The sequence below is a fragment of the Prunus persica genome, chromosome G5, assembly GCF_000346465.2.
Source record: "Prunus persica cultivar Lovell chromosome G5, Prunus_persica_NCBIv2, whole genome shotgun sequence".
Lineage (NCBI taxonomy): Eukaryota > Viridiplantae > Streptophyta > Magnoliopsida > Rosales > Rosaceae > Prunus > Prunus persica.
The window spans coordinates 8,314,985-8,332,821 of NC_034013.1; the positions used below are offsets into that span (position 1 = coordinate 8,314,985).

General features: G+C 34.5%; 1 protein-coding gene and 1 pseudogene across 2 annotated transcripts; both read right to left on the bottom strand.

Annotated features, from left to right (window-relative positions):
- LOC18777805 lies at positions 272–7,842 on the bottom strand (annotated as a pseudogene). Its single transcript, XR_002271650.1, has 13 exons — positions 7,491–7,842; positions 6,695–7,008; positions 6,000–6,189; positions 5,799–5,913; positions 5,267–5,353; positions 4,866–4,954; positions 4,304–4,388; positions 3,167–3,220; positions 2,738–2,818; positions 1,738–1,815; positions 1,239–1,469; positions 677–784; positions 272–566 (listed from the first exon to the last, which is right to left on the bottom strand). The product of XR_002271650.1 is annotated as a chaperone protein dnaJ 13 (transcript).
- LOC18776522 (chaperone protein dnaJ 13) lies at positions 9,067–17,084 on the bottom strand. Its single transcript, XM_007209249.2, has 13 exons — positions 16,760–17,084; positions 15,888–16,174; positions 15,198–15,395; positions 14,998–15,112; positions 14,494–14,580; positions 14,097–14,185; positions 13,519–13,603; positions 11,275–11,328; positions 10,834–10,914; positions 10,400–10,477; positions 9,890–10,120; positions 9,476–9,583; positions 9,067–9,371 (listed from the first exon to the last, which is right to left on the bottom strand). The coding sequence occupies exons 1-13, from the start codon at positions 16,901–16,903 to the stop codon at positions 9,315–9,317; spliced, it is 1,614 nt and encodes a 537-aa protein (XP_007209311.2). The 5' UTR covers positions 16,904–17,084; the 3' UTR covers positions 9,067–9,314.

Consider the following 17,837-nt stretch of genomic DNA (forward strand, 5'->3'; position numbering starts at 1 on the left):
GTATTTTTGGACGTAAGCACCGAGCAACACTAAAAACATCAGATGATGATTTTAACTAAGAAAATATGGTGAAACAAAAACAGTTCTATAGGAAGTAGCAGATTCAACTTGAGGTCAACATCTGATTGATCCATTGAGTACACTGGGAATTAGAAACACCGATGAAAATCTTTTTTCATAATAGCTCTTCTGGGCAACCTAAAAATTAAAAATAAAAATAAAAATAAAAAGAGAAATATGACATCACACGAAAATGGTGTGACACTGTTTCTGGTATAAAAATATGGCCTTTATTTCAATTTTTGTCAAAAAGAATAATACACAGGGAAACCTATTTTCAGGTTTCTAATTAAATACAATATTCAAGGAAAAAGATAAAAAGGATCGGTTGTAATGGGAGAAAAAGGTGGAAATCTAATACGATACCTTTTCATTTTGTCTCAAGGCTTGTAAAATCATTCAAACTGTGATAGGTAAGCAAATGAGATTCAAACATGGTGAAATGAAAATCAAATTCTGTGCTCTTCCTGAGGTATTAGCAACTTGTCATAATCATCAACGGTAACCTAGTATAAAAGTTTCAGATTAGCTAGACAACAACAACACTTCAGGATACTTGTGTTCTAAACGGCAGAAAATTCTGACCGGAAAACAAAAGAAAAGGGAATTGTAGTACCTCATATCTCCCATCACCGTAAGTGTATTCCACATACAACTGTTTAGGCTCTCCAGGACATGGATCACAGAAGCCCATAATGCCGGACTTCTTTACGCCTTCATGAAGCTGCATGATTAAATTGAGCAACCAGAAGTCTTAGAAAAACTATGCACTTTTAGGGAACAATTGTTTCTAAACTTGAAATTTATTCTGGTTACAGTATGCTGCAAGACTGGCATGTCAAAGCAGTTGCAGTTTGGTTACTCAACAATGAATTTTAATTGTCTTCATGAGCTAGAACCTTACCCTCCCTTCCCCCTTAGGTTGAGCGAAAGAGCAGAGTGGCGAAAAATAAAGTCCATTACTTTTAAGGTTTGTAAAATTCATTTTCACAGTTTGTTTTACTACTTGGTACATATTAAAGCGTGCATTTCTTCTTTTTTCAGTTATAATAGTAAAGCATGCATTCTCGTAAATGCAATATTATTCTATTTTAGCCAATCTTATTGCTAGGCCAACAATAAGTAAGCACTTGATACTTAAAGAGTCTCAAGATACTAAGAGCAGTAAAAGAACAAACCTTCAGTTGCCCAGAATCACTGACAAGGAAATTTAGGGGCAATTTAACATCAATGACTGGTGAATCATTCGATTCTACCAGTTCATCTCTTTTCTTCAAAGCTTTGAGATTCCCATACCATGCTTTTGTGATTACCAGGCCCCCGATTTCTAGCTGCCTATTTTGTTTCCTATTCGCTACATTCTGTAGTAACTTCTGAGCTTTGTCTGCTGCTGCTCTTGCCTCTAGAACCTGCAGATACAAGGTTTATAAATTCTTCCGAATTTTCACACAAGAAAAAATGGAAAACAATTTAAAAAAACAGAAAGATATCATGTGCACAGACTGCATTATATTAATTCAGGGAAAAAATAATTGTAGAACACACTGAAACCCGCAATCATCCAACTTAAAACCAGGTGCAACAGGTATCTTCAGCATCTCACCAAGAATTACAACACAGCACAAAACTTGGTCCCATTAAATTGCACAGATATTTTGCACTTATGGATAGCCATACCGGTGTAGAAGTTTTCTCCATATTCTCTAAAGCCTTTTGCTTTTCCCTCTTAAGGTAATAAGGTTTCAAAACGAATTTCTGCAAGTATTCAAAAAGGACACATAATCAATAGACAATATATTGATTAAAAAAATGTGGGTTAATAAGATCAAATTGGAACTTCCAAGTATCAATACATTTCCCAATACCAAGATTTTCACACAATACAAAATGCCAAGTGAGTACATTGGAACTCTGCAGATAAACTAATATAAGTAAGCGACTAATGATGGACCATGCAAAACGACGTCAAATAATCAATAGATGGTGGAACAACGCATCTGCTCCATAACTAAACACTTGGGCACCTAATGGATGTACAAAATCCCTTTTCCTCGTTTGACATGGGATCCAGAGAGAAAAAAAAAATATATATATATATATATATATCAAGCATAGAACATGCAAATCTCTGGTGAATTAAGTACACTGATAAGGTTGATTGCATCTTCAAGACACTAGCCCACATACATCATTTCATAATTTGCTTCATGAATTTTACAAATGGGACCCACTTTAACAGGACAAAAATAGGTCAACAACATCAGCCACAAGTCTTTTCAATAACAGGAAGTACCATCGTTAATTCATGGCTATATTCTTTGCCTAAAATTCACATGACTACTTCCGTGTTGCAAGCACAAGACCAAATAGAAATACGTTCATTTAATGCATGCTCACTGATCAAAATATATTTTACAATCTAACAATTTACGAACAGAAGGGGAGCAAGAAACCACTTCCTGCCATACACTTTGATATTTCAAACTAAAGACAGTTTTCAACTAATATATATTAAATTTAAAAAGGCCTAATATAAAGGAGAAGAAAAAATGTAAAAAAAAAAATTAATGAGAAAATTAGCAGTAAAAAATCTAGGCTTTGTTTGCAAAACCAAAAGGTAAAGAAGAATAACATACTCAAAACAGAATGGCCAAAGTTGGAGAATATTTATAATAACCTTGAGTACGAAGTAAAGTGATGTTGGAATTATGACCGCTGCAGCTGCAAATACAGGATCCAAATCCCCGGAAAGCAAAATCTGCATATAAAGCCATCAGCAACAGATCAAAGCTTGTGAGGCCTAAACCTAGGTGATACTAACAATATAGAGTTATATTTTATTTTATTTCCAAAAAGATATTAAAAGAGAAATGCACGCATGACAAGAAAGTTTTCCAAAAATACATAACAGATATCAAAATGTAACCTCAGTTTTGTATTTTATAATCCCAACGGATCCTCAAATTCTACATACGCCGCATTTCTAATCCCCAAGAACAACAATAAAAAGGCACACAAGCACATAAAACACCTTTGCTTAAATGTCACATACAGATCAAATTCGTACTCACATGTAAAATACATACAGAGTAAAGACAATTCTTACAGGAATAACTAACTTTTGGCCCCCACGACGCAATTTGAATTTCCAAGAGATACCCTGTTATAGAATGGTAGTGTATAAGATATCAGTCACACTTTAAAAATATAAAGAAGTCAACCAAGTACTAACCGAACAAGTGAATTGCAGTGTAAAAATAGATTGAAAGTGTTTGATGAACTAAGGAAACTGACCACGGGTCGAACTTGGTTTTAGATGTGAAAACAAAAGGTCACTATTCGGCAGGCAGTTCAAGGGTATTAAAAACCTGTTGAAACCGAAGGAATGACCGAGCACATGTCAGCTGTCTAATTTTTCCTACATATAATGTACTGTGTTTTCTTTTTCCCTAATTCTCCTGTCCTTCTCTCTCCAATTCACCGGAACTTTAAACATGTTCTTTGATGCTTGTTCCCCTACTATCTATCCTTGACTGCCCCAAACATCCCAAGTTCTTTCCCTTGTTGGCTCCTTTTTCTTTTGATTTCTTCCTATATCTCTATTATGTCTTACTTTAATCTGGAAAATGGTGAAAATACCTGTGATTAATTCGCAAAAGACCCCTTGTTCTTCAAGTCCCATTAAAATGTTAACCAATAATTATAGAAACCAAGAACCGCACTGTCCAACCCCCTATTTTCGTGTCAATTTCTCGTACTCGTTTGGTTGATTTCAAAGTCGACTTTCTGAACGCAATAGATATGTTATGTTGCTCCAGTATGAAAATATTCCAATAACTGATCAATCCAGACGGATGAAAACCTCTCTTCCTGGCTGTATGGTTGGTTTGCTAACTTTTCCAAAAATTGTGGAAGATCTATTTTTCTATAAGCAGGAAATTCTTGGAAATCACTTCCAGGAACATATCCAGATATTTTTCCTAAACCATAAATGGAAATTTCTAGCCTTATTAATGGACCTTGTAGAATTTTATATGTATAAGAATAGAAAGAAAGGTTTCTAAAAACTCAAAATATCAAGTTTAATTGGTTGTCTTCGTTATTTCCTCTACAAACTATTCCCAGAAAACTCAAACAATTACCAAACATATTGAAAATTAAGAAAAGCATAAAAAATAAAAAATAAAAAAGTTATGTGGAAAATATTTTCCATGAAATAAATGCAGCCTAGTGTCTGAATCACCTGAATCCCTATTGAATACAACATGCGAACGCTGCTTAAATTAGATAACTTTCTCCCAACGCCAACTTCAAGCTCAAGGGCATTGCTGATGTCTACAGTCAGAAAGCAATTGCAAAATGCATACATATGAGCACTTATATTACCTAAATTGGTGTCCATATTTGGTTGACTACTGTGTCCTGCTTATATATCAATTAAGGTATCATAGGCATTACAGAAAAATGTTTAACATAGCATAATTGGACTAAAATCATAGACATTACATGGAGGAATCTTGTTCTGTTTGGTTGAGTCCAGCAAGTGGCACTATAGAACTTCCTAACCAGAACAATATTTTTCTCTGTAGGTGATAAAAGTAAAAGAGAAGCTAAAATAGGTATCATTGGTAACTAAAATCAAAGACATCACAGGTGAAAAGGTTTAAATGTTGGAACGAAATTGAGTAAGAAAAAATAACTTTGAGAGGATAAGTACCGATCAAGATAAATAGCATTTGCTGATAATATATTATCACCCCTAAAAAGTTCTATAAATATCTATCCATTTAGATCTTAGAGCATACCTTCCAACTTTCCCCGCAATACAACCACGAGACTTTGATGAAAACCGATGCTTATAATGAGCTGATGCCGCAAAAGAATCTATCCCACACTGTAGAAGTTGAAAATAAATGAAGTTAAAGTGAATTATGTACACTTCAGTTTGATTTCATAAAAAGGCATTAAATTATGTACAACTAACAGTCACTGAGACGTTAGAAGCTTATAATAAATGACACAAAGTAAAAATGTCCTGCACATACACAGAGCAATTGAATTTATAACAACTAACAGAATACTAATTATAAAATTAGAACAAGGCAGGGAGGGGTGCATAGCTATAATTATAATTTGTAGACCGCCCTACAACTGATATGTCTCCATGGTATTCTACTCTAAAACTATGCCCCAAATATAGATGTACCTTCAGCTGTCCTGCAGCAGACAATTTCTCGTTTTTCTTTCGCCAGCCTACTGAAAGAGCTGAGTCTGAGCCTAAAGCAAGCTGGATCTGTTAAGGAGAAGGTGAACCCCCCGGGGCCAATGAAAGGTTAAAAATGTTAGCCATCACAAAGAAGTTCATACAGATATACCAAACGGACATGTACTCTATTTTTTGCTTTTAAGAAGTTACATTCGACTAGATCAACTTATATTTTTAATCCTAACAAGCTTCACAACTTATTTGACTTTTCTTTCATCTTTTCCCTCTGCAAAAGCAGGTCCCAATATGTAAGATCTGGTGTGTCCCATGTTACTGATAGAACAAATTTGCATTACAAAGACAGTGATTGTGACGCGGCTGACGCATTCATGACTTCAAGCATATTCCAGCACTTCTATAATTTTTCATGCATAATATGATCCAGCTGATGTTACAAAATACGATGAAAACCTCAACAATACCCAAAAAGAATGAAATAAAATGAGTAAACTGGAACAAGAAATGCACATACATTTCCACTTGTAGATTCAGATAGTCGTCGCACCCAGGTATTGGAGAGATTCAGCGAACCATCTCTCAAAGACATTGAAAGTCCCATTGTTGCAGTTAAATGGGATGACAAGTTACTGGACAAAAGAGACAATGAATATGCAAAGAGGAATCAGAACATACTGAAATTCAAACTGACCCAAATGGAATGAGATAAACTCACCGAGATGTCTGCACCCCAATAAGTGGCCATAAACCAGCTGAACCTATGAATTCTATGGAAGAAACTGAAGAAATCTGACGCCCAAAGCCAATATCCATAGCCAGAGTCCCCATTAACTTTCAAATTTCCACCAATTGAAAGGATATTGTGCTTTGATATGTGAGACTGGACTGAACTTGTCATAGCCATCCTGACATTCTTTTAATAGCAAATCAGTGTCCAGATAAAACAATAGGAACTACGATGTAGAAAACTTAACCAAAGCATAAAACTATCATGCCTTTACGATATCAAGGACTAATGTGATTATGATAGGATTCTAGGAAGGTAACCGTATTGGAAGGAAAATGATATCTTAATAAGATGAGAAATGAAATAGCAAGCCTACAAAAAATGGTCAAGATATACAAGATGCAACTACAGACATAGTAATGGCAGGTGTTAAATGATTACTTTAAAGGAGCTAAAACCATCACCTGTTCATGTGATTGTGTATGAAATTTCCACAAAAAGAAAGGGCCAGACACTCAAAATTGAGCAATGTTACTATTACCTATGTTGTCATTGTAAAATGGCACACTTTGTTTCTAAATTTACATGTAAAAATTCTCCCAGGCGTCAAAAATAATAATTTGATTCAAGAAGTCAATTACATGAAGGACAAAAAGATAATAAATAAACAAACTGAGCTGTACCCTCTCATGATGCCATGACCATGCAAAAGGTCCGGCAAAGACATATCGGCCCACATTGTACCAGAAGGTCGGAAATGTGCTGAGACCTCTTGTTCCTTCAGTTTCCGTAACCTCTCAAGTTCTTCCTTCAGTTTCCGTAACCTCTCAAGTTCTTCCTTTAACTCTTCAGCTTTATTCAGTTTTTTCCCAAGTTCCAAACCAGAAGTCAACCCTTCCATACCATAAATGTCATATATCTTCCTTTTATTCTCATCCAACAGAATCTCATAAGCACGGGATACCCGCTGAAAGTTTTCTGTAGCAGTATCTTTCATCTGAAAACAAATATTGAATGATAGTACTGCTCAATTACCACCTTTCATGAAATTAAATTCAACAGCCAAACAAATCTAACATTATTGTTGCCCATGCCAAATACTTCCATGAAGTTCAAAATTCATAAGCAAATCTGCGCTGTATTGGATTACAGTACATTACTATAACAGACAAAACCCAGTAGGGTAGGTTTCAAGTTTTAACCTTAAACAATGAACACCAATGCCTTTAAAAGCACAAGACCATCAAGTTTACAATCAAACAGCAAACTTTAAGAATCGTTCTAAGCTGACCCAATAGAACCAATGCAGCATTTCAATAACCAAAATCAATGCCACCAAAAAACATATATTGGTACAACAGAGAAATTGGGTATCGACCAATAAGGGAAAGATTCAGACTTTTAACATTTTTAAAATTAAAATTTGGAAAGAAAAAAAAAACATAAAGGAATGGAATTGAGTTGCGGGTGAGAGTGTACATGAGGAGCTTGGCATTTATCAGGATGATAGATTTGGGCCCATTGCCTGTAAGCTTTTTTGATTTCTTCATCGGAGGCATCCGGTGAAATGTGAAGCAGCGCATACAGCTCTCTATCTGGGGGTCCTTCTTCCTCTTCCTTCATCTTTTAACTCTATCTCTCTCTCTCTCTGTGTTGTAGGTTTAAGGGATGTGCTGAAAGTGGCAGTTTTTATTTAACCATGGCATTTGAATTTAGGGGTTTATGGGTTTTTTGGCCAAAGCCTGGGTCTTCGTATGTTCCTTGATCTTATCAAACAGTACACTCTGCACGGGGGCGCTGTTTTTGCGCTTTCCTTGACGCGTACGTAAATTTTCTTTCAGAAGTAAAAAAGCTTATGAAAATTCTTTTCTCTTTTCTGGGCAACCTTTCCCAAACATCTTATGTGAAATTTATATTTATTGTTTACAAGGCTAGTACTGTAATTGAAAAACAAAGAACAATAAAATAAAATAAAATAGTAGAAACCCGGGAGAACACCAGAAAAACTGTACATATATCTTTGGGAAGTGGGAAAATCATATATAATCGATTGATTACATCGAGCATGTGATTATGTAATTAAGTATATAATAAGATATCTTCTTAAGTTGTAATTATATTTTTGAGATAAAACTTCCCACACTTGTCACTAGGTGATTAAATTAAGGACACGTCGTGAGAAGATGATACACACAACGGATACGTGTATTATTCAATGTAGAGCATAAACATGGTAAGGCTGAGACTATTTAATCATGTTTACCAGCTCTTAGTGCCTGTTTGGCATTGCTTATTTTGGGTGATAAGTGATTTTTAAAAAATTTTGAGAAGCCCAACTTGTTTAGTAAACTGTGAGAAAATCACTTATTGTTAAAAATTGCTGTGAGAGAAAGCTATAAGGGAAAGCAGCTAATGAGGTGCTTTCATTTTCTGATTATGTAGGAATCAGTTACGAAGAGGCGCTGGATTTAATGATCATGCGGCAATCATTTTCTGATTATGCGTAAAATCAATACCTACAACACTTTTAACAAAAATTTTACCAGCCAAACTGCTTTATCTCACAGCTGATTTCTCTCACAACAAATATGACAGCGATTATTTTCACAGCACAGCAATGCCAAATTGGCCCTTAGTGCCCGTTTGGCATTGCTTATTTGGAGTAATAAGTGATTTTTAAAAATATTTGAGAAGCCCAACCCGTTTGGTAAACTATGAGAAAATCACTTATTGTTAAAAATTGATGTGAGAGAAAGCTATAAGGGAAAATAGCTAATGAGGTGCTTTCATTTTCTGATTATGCAGGAATCAAAGTCACACCAAATCTGACAGCGATTATTGTCACAACACAGCAATGCCAAACTGGCCCTTAGACAACATCTTCAAATTAATTACAATTAGACCATCCTAATTAACTCTTGAGTGCTTTGATATCCATTATCGATGAAAATTGGTTTTATAATAGCTCTTCGGGGGAACCTAAAGAAAAGAAACAAATTGGACATCACAAGAAAATGGTATACACTGTTTCTAGTATTAACGCACACAAAAAAAAAAAGAAAAAAAAAAAGAAGGCCTTTATTTCTATTCTTATCATGGTAACAATACTCGATTAAACAAAATTCGATGAAAAAGATAAAAAGGAGCGGTTGTAATTAAAAAAAAAAAAAAGGCGGAAATCCAATTAAGATGCCTTTCCATAGGGGACAAAATTTAGGTTTCAGAGGCTAGTAAATACATTCAAAACTGTGATAGGTAAAGGTAAGCGAATGTAGCCTATATTTAGACATAATGAAATGGAAATCAAATTCTGTGCTCTTCCTGAGGTATTACCAACTTGTCATAATCGTCAACGGTAACCTGGTACAAAAGTTTCATATTAGCCATACCGCCCTTCAGGATACTTGTGTTTTAAACAGTAGAGGATTCTGAGCTAAAAACAAAAGCAAAGGGAATCGTAGTACCTCATATCTCCCGTCACCATAAGTGTATTCCACGTACAACTGTTTAGGCTCTCCAGGGCATGGATCACAGAAGCCCATAATACCAGACTTCTTTACGCCTTCATGAAGCTGCCAGATTAAATTGAGCACCCATAAGTCTTAGGAAAACTATTGCATGTTTAGGGAACAATTGTTTCTAGAGTAGAAACTAATTCTAATTACAGTAGGCTGCAAGAATGAGTTCTAATTCTCTTCATGAGCTAGAACCTGACCCTTGCATTTCTTTTTTCGGTTAAAATAGTAAAGCATGCATTCTTGTAAATGCAATATTATTCTAATTTAGCCAAACTTACTGTTTGTGTAATGCATTCCTAGAATGAAGATCAAACAAGCACTCCAGTTAAGCAGTAACATAATTTTACAAAAAGAACAAACCTGCAGTTGTCCAGAATCGCTGACAAGGAAATTTAGAGGCAATTTAACATCAATAACCGGTGAATCATTTGATTCTACTGGTTCATCTCTTTTCTTCAAAGCTTTGAGATTCCCATACAATGCTTTTGTGATTACCAGACCCCCTATTTCTAGCTGCTTATTTGTTTTCCTATTCGCTACATTCTGTAGCAACTTCTGAGCTTTGTCTGCTGCTGCTCTTGTCTCCAGAACCTGCAGAAACAAGGTTTACAGATTCTTCCAAATATTCACACAAGGCAAAATGGAAAACAAAAAGTAAAACATTACAAATAAAAAATAGAAAGATATGATGTATAGACTGAATTGTATTAATTCAGGGAAGAATAATTATACAACACAATGAAGCCTGCAAAGCCAACTGAAAACCAGGTGCAACGTGTATCTCTCGGCATCTCACCAAGAATTGCAACAGAGCACAAAACTTGATGCCCTAAAATTGCACAGATATTTTGCACTTATGGGTAGCCATACCTGTGCAGAAGTTTTTTGCTTATTCTCTAAAGCCTTCTGCTTTTCCCTCTTAAGGTAATAAGGTTTCAAAACGAATTTCTGCAAGCATACAAAAAATACACATAATCAATAGACAATATATAGAACATGCAATTCTCTGGTCAACTGAGCATAGATGATAAATTGCATCTTCAATACTCTTGCCCACATATTATTTCGTAAATCGCTTTATGAACTTTACAAATGGGACCAACTTTAACAGTCCAACAATAGCTCAACAACACCGGCACATGTAAAAAATAATAATGAGGAAATCCTGCCAGTTAAAAACCTAGGATGTGTTTGCATAAGGTAAAGAAGAATAACATACGTGCTCTCTTGTTCTCTTCTTCCATTACCCAGCAAAAGAAGAATAACATACTCAAGGGCCAAAGTTAGAGTATAACTGTACTAACCTTGAGTACGAAGTAAACTGATGTTGGAATTATGAACGCTCCAGCTGCAAACATGGGATCCAAATGCCTAGAAAGCAAAATCTGCATGTAAAGTCATCAGCAACAGATCAAAACTTGTGACGCCTAAACCCAGGTGATACTAACAATATAGAGTTGTGTTTCATTTTCTTTCCGAAAAGATATAAAAAGAGCAATCCACACATAACAAGAAGAAAATTTTCTAAAAATACACATCAGATATCAAAATGCAACCTTAGTTTTGCATTTTCTAATCCAATGGCTCCTTCAACTCTACACAAGGAGCAATTCAAATCCCCAAGTGCAAGAATAAAGAGGCACACAAGCACATAAAAAAACCAAAAAAACCTTTGATCAAATGTCAAATACAGATCAAATTTGCATTCAAATCTAAAATACATACAGGCTAAAAATAATGCTTACAGGAATGATTAACTTTTGGCCCCCACGGTGCAATTCGAATTTCCAAAATATACCCTGTCATAGAAAGGTAGTGTGTAAGATTGCAGTCACACTTTGAACATATAAACAAGTTAACCAGGAACTAACTGAAAAAGTGAATTACCGTGCACAAATAAATTTAAAGTGTCTGAACGAACTATAAACAATAGCCATTAACAAACAAAATTTAATCTTTGCAAATCATGCACGAAAAAATCCAACAAATTTTTTATAATTTTAATTGAAACACTAATTGAAAACTTTTATTCAAGATTCTCTTAGACTAGGACGCCTGCAACTAAACACGTAACACAACTAAATTGCTCTTAGTTAACTAAAAATCTCAAAACACAAAATATAACATAGTAAGGGTAAAATAGTAAAACAATATAACTAAAAAATGTTTTTTTAAAAAGAGAAAAATAGAATAATTATCACAAACTGCTAAGTTGAATTGCACAACAGGGTCAACGGTCTCCCTTTCTCTCTCATCGCACAAACGCCAGATTAACAGAGATAGCTGGGTCTCTTCACAAAAAAAATTCTTAAAAATCTTCTTTTTTTCCTGAACTTTGCTTGGAAGGCAAAGCGCATAGAAGATCAAAGCCTTGAAGACGTCCAGAGATTACCAAAGGATCAAAATCATCTAAATTTGGCCACAAGATTATATTTTAGTTAGCAATTCTAAGGTTTTTTTTTTTTCCTTGATAGATTAATCTAATTAAGTTATTTTTTACTTGTTTTTCAGTTGCTTCGTTCGAATCAGATATGAAGTTGAATTTTCTATGTGGACAAGGTTTGTCATGGGTTTTGCTGGAATTTTAGGCTGTGTGTGGAGTTATATGGAGAGCTTTTGAAGATTGTGTGGTAACCTTTCTTTTTCTTCAAACTAAAAGAAAACCTGATGTATCACTGCAGATATAATTACTTTAGATGTTTTCATAATAGGTGTTTGCTGTTTTTTTTTTTCTGGTAGATACTTTAGCTCCCTTCCCCTTTTTATGCCAATCTCACTATCACTATCTACTATACTGAACAATCTTCCTAATACGCCTTTTCAAATTGCAGTTATACTTTTGTGTTACATAACATTCTACAGAATCTTGGTATAGGGAATTTTATTATTAGTCTTACTACTTAAACTATATTTTGTTGCAGAAGGAGCAAAGGAATAAATTTACAAAAAAATTCATATGGGAATTCGGCTTTCTCCACTTAAAGACTTTGGCCAACTGTTTACAAATTTGTGTTGTGCAAGTCTTTTTTCCTAACTTTATTTGCATCAAAGCATTTGATAATGAAATCTGCAAATAAGAAACAAGATCTACTGTTAAAAAGTAATGCCTATATATCCACAGCAGAAAGAATCTCTATTCATTTCAACATTTGCATTTTCTGATACTGTTAACGCAACTTTGGTCACTGGTAAACTATCTTCTAATCTACAATATTAATAAATGATTAACTCTACCTCAACTTCTGTAATTTTTATTCATCATTTTTAGAATAACATTTCAAATTTGATTCCCCATTATCTTTTATTCACATTCCTATTGAATCATTTCATGCTTCATTATTACTTTTTATCAATTTTTGTAACTTTAGTTACACCAATTGTACCTCATATTTCATACATGCTCTAATATTGATATGGCTAAATAAAGGATATGTTGCAATGTATACAGCATACGCAAAAAAAAAAATGTTTTCATATGTTACAAACAAAAAATATCACACACACAGAACACACAAGAGGAAAAGTCTTTTGACAAATACAGTTACAACAAATAAAACAAAAAAACACATAAGATGCGGGGCGCATATGATTAAAAAAAAGGCCTCTTGCTTCAAAAGGATTGCTAATGCAATTTGTGGCACTTTAGTCAGAACTAAACAATAAATAAATTTAGGTCAGGCATACCGTGAGATTAAAAGGGAAATCTTCTTGCACACATGATTTTTATTTTAAAAAACAATGGTTTAAGAAAGGTTTCTAAAAACTCAAAATATCAAGTTAAATTGGTTTTCTTCGTTATTTCCTCTGCAATGTGTTCCTAGAAAACTTAAATAATCTCCAAGCAAATTAAGAAATTAAGAAAATCAAAACAACAACAACAACAACAAAAAAGACAATCCAATGAAAGAAAATGTTATCTGAATAATATTTTCCATGAAATAAATACAGCATAAAGCTTTTTAAAATTTATAAATTTTTTTCTGAATCACCTGAATTCCAATTGAATACAACATGCGAACAGTGCTGAAATTTGATAGCTTTCTCCCCCCACCAACTTCAACCTCAAGGGCATTGCTGCATCAATAATGTCTACAGTTAGAAAGCAATTGCAAAACCGCATACGTATGATATGAGCACTTATATTACCTAAATTGGTGTCTATATTTGGTTGGCTACTGTATCCTGCTTATATATCAAATTAATGTATCATAGACATTGCAGGAACATGCTTAAGATATATAACTGGTAACTAAAATCGTAGACATAACATAGAGGAATCTTGCTTTGTTTGGTTGAGTAGAAAACGAGGCACTATTGAACTCCCTAAACACCCAGAACAAGATTTTTCTCTGTAGTATGGTAAAAGTAAAAGAGAAGATAAAACATGTATAATTGCTAACTAATCATAGACACTACAGTTAACATGTAGTTGGAATGAAATTGAGTATGGAAAAATAACTTTGAGACGATGATTAATGATCAAGATAAACAGCATTTGCTGATAATTTATTATCACCCCCAAAAAAGGTTTAATTAAAAACTATCCATCGAGATACTTTGAGCACACCTTCCAATTTTCCCCACAATGCGACCATGAGACTTTGACGAAAACCGATGATTATAATGAGCTGATGCCGCAAAGGAATCTATGCCACACTGTAGAAGTAAATAAATGAAGTTAAAGTGAATTATGTACAAATTAGGTTTGATTTCATAAAAGGCAGTAAATCATGTTTAACTAAGGGGTCACTGAGAAGTGAGAAGCTTATAACAAATGAAACGAAGTAAAAATGTATTGCATGTAGACAGATCAATTGAATTTATAACAACTAACAAAATGCTGAATACAAAATTAGAACAAGGCAGGGAGTGGTCCATAGCAATAGAAGATTTGTAGACCGTCCGACAAATGATATGTCTACAAGGCATTCTACTTTTAAACTATGTCCCAAATATAGATGTACCTTCAGCTCTCCAGCAGCAGACAATTTCTGGTTTTTCTTTCGCCATCCTACTGAAACAGCTGAGTCTGAGCCTAAAGCAAGCTGTATCTGTTAAAGAGAAGGCGGACCCACCCCAGGGCAAATGAAAAGATAAAAATGTTAGCCATCTCAAAAAATTTAATATGAATATACTAATAGGATGTGTACTCTATTTTTTGTTTTTAACAAATTACATACGACTAGATCATTTACAATCCTGTTGAGCTTTACCACTTGGTTGACTTTTCATTCATCTTTTCCCCCCACAAAAACACGTCCTAATGTGTAAGATCTGGTGTGTTCCATGTTACAAATAGAGTATATTTGCACAAACATAGTGATTTTGAAGTCCGATGCATTCATGACTTCAAGCATATTCCACTATTTCTATAATTATTCATGTACAATAAGTTCTTTCTGATGTTACAAAATACGAACGATACCCAAAAAAAAAAAAGAGTCAACTGGAACAAGAAATGCACATACATTACCACTTGCAGTTTCAGATAGTTGTCGCACCCAGGTATTGGAGAGATTCAGTGAACCATCTCTCAAAGACATTGAAAGTCCCATTGTTGCAGTTAAATGCGATGATATGTTACTGGACAAAACAAACAATGAATATGTAAAGAGGAATCAACGTACTGAAAATTCAAACTGACTCGAATCAAATGAGATAAGCTCACCGAGATGTCTGCACCCCGATAAGTGACCGTAAACCAGCAGAACCTATGAATTCTATTGAAGAAACTGAAGAAAGCCGATGCCCAAAAACTATAGTAGCAGCTCCACCGCCAGAGTTCCCATTAACTGCCAAATTTCCACCAATTGAAAGGGTATTGTGCTTTGATATCTGAGACTGTACTGAACTTGTCATAGCCATCCTGACATTTTTTAATATCAAATCAGTGTCCAGATAAAACAAATGGAACTACGATGTAGAAGACTTAACCAAAGGATACAGCTGCACTGAATATCATGCATTTATGATATCAAGGATCAATGTGATTATAATAGGATTCCAGGAAGGTAACTGATTTAAAAGAACAATGATTCTTACTAAGACGAGAAATGGAATTACAAGCCTACAAAAATGGTCAAGAAATACGAGATGCAACTAGGTCCAATCATAAGAACACAGACATAGTGATGGCAGGTGTGAAATAATTACTTTAAAAGAAGCTAAAAACATCACCTATGCATGTGATTTTGTATGGCATCAACTATTACCTATATTGTGATTATAAAATGGCACCCTTTGTTTGTAAATTTACATTTAAAAATTCTCCCTAGGAGGCAAAAAATAATAATTTGATTCAAGATGATCAATTGCATGAAGGGACAAAAAGATAACACATAAACAAACTGAGCGGTACCCTCTCATGATGCCATGACCATGCAAAAGGTGTGGCAAAGACATATTGGCCAATATTGTACCAGAAGGTCGGAAATGTGCTAAGACCTTCTCTTGTTCCTTCAGTTTCCGCAACCTCTCAAGTTCTTCCGTCAACTCTTCTGCTTTATTCAGTTTTGTCCCAAGCTCCAAACCAGAAGTCAACCCTTCCATACCATAAATGTCATATATCTTCCTTTTATTCTCATCCGACAGTATCTCGTATGCTTGGCATATCCGTTGAAAGTTTTCTGTAGCAGTATCTTTCATCTGAAAACAAGTATTGAATGATAGTACTACTCAATTACCACCTTTCATGAAATTAAATTCAACTGCCAAACAAGTCTAACATTTTTGTTGCCAATGCCAAAGACCCTTCCATGAAGTTCAAAATTCAAACAAATCCGCTCTAAATTAGTACGTTACTATAACAAACACAGCCCAACAGGACAGGTTTCAACCTTAAACAATGAACACCAATGTGTTTGATTGAAAGCACAGGACCGATCATCAAATTTACAATTAAACAGCAACTTTATAATCGTTCTAAGCAAACCACCACCACCCCCACACCTCTCTCTCTCTCTCTCTCTCTCTCTCTCTCTCTCTCTCTCTCTCTCTCTCTCTCTCTCTCTCTCTCTCTCTCTCTCTCTCTCTCTCTCTCTCTCTCTCAATAGAACCAATGCGCAGTTCGATAATTAAATCAATGCCACCAACAAAACACATTTCTTGGCAAAATAGAGAAATTGGGTATCAACCCAACAAGGAATATATTCAGAATTTTAACCTTTTTAAAATCAAAAGTTCAAAAATAAAATATAAAGGAACATAATGGAGTTGCGGATGAGAGTGTACATTAGGAGATTGGTATTTATCAGGATGATAAACTTGGGCCCATTGCCTGTAAGCTTTTCTGATTTCCTCATCGGAAGCCTCCGGTGATATGTGAAGCAGTGCATAGAGTTCTCTATTAGGGGGTCCTTCTTCCTCTTCCTTCATCTTTCTCTTTCGCTCTCTCACTGTTTCTCTCTGTGTTGTCGGTTAAGGGTTGTGCTGAAAGTTGCGGTTTATATTTTACGGTTTCTGGTGTCAGACAATGGCAGTTGAATTTAGGGGTTTTTGCCAAAGCCTTAGTCTTGTTCCTTAATCTTCTCAACCAGGTGTGTGCGCGAGGACGCTGGTTTTCGGCTTTACTTGTCGGGTCCAAAATGTACTTGTTTTATGGGCCAAGTTAAGGCACTTTCTTCTACCAAAACAACCCATTGGGCTTTTACTTTGATGGCCAAGTAAGTCCAAGGCCAGGCTCGGAAAAGTGGCATACCATATTGAACTTCGGTAGACCAAATTGCTATTTTATAAATTAAGGTTCATTTTGGTATTATTATAATACGTTGTGAAAATAATTACTGTTAGTTTTGCTGTGCGAGAAATTAAATATGAAATAAAGCAATTTGGCGTTTGGTAAATTTTTTTGCTAAAAGTGATTTTGATACAATAATCAATTTTCAAGCGTTTGGTAAATTTTTGTGTAGAACTGTCGTGAGCTCTATATAATGACGAAAAATAGCATTATGTTGAAATGACTTTTCCATTCAAGTTTTAGGTATAAAAAAAATAAACTCACTTTCACTTTCACTTATATAATTCGTATGTTAAATATGTTTCTTACTTCGATCACACCTTAAAAATGATTTTAATCGTAAAATAAATTAAGTTTCATGTTGAAAATTAAATATTTTTCTCCAAACCCTCTAAACTATTATTTGAAATTAAACCCAACATATTGCATTAATAATAATATAGTTTCTTGATGAAATCAATTTTCTTTAACTTCTGTGAGGATGAAGATTGAACTGAAAAAATGACAATCAAATCAAACGCTAAACGCTAATGAGAAAGAGGAAGAATAAAAAATGAAAAATTATAAGAAACG

Excerpts from the sequence above, each read along its gene's own strand:
- LOC18776522 (XM_007209249.2), bottom strand. The coding sequence starts at position 16,903 with ATGAAGGAAGAGGAAGAAGGACCCCCTAATAGAGAACTCTATGCACTG. Across the intron at positions 14,581-14,997 it reads CTGAAACTGCAAGTGGTAAT|ATACAGCTTGCTTTAGGCTC; the intron begins GTATGTGCATTT and ends TCTCTTTAACAG. Across the intron at positions 10,121-10,399 it reads AGCAAAAAACTTCTGCACAG|GTTCTGGAGACAAGAGCAGC; the intron begins GTATGGCTACCC and ends TTGTTTCTGCAG.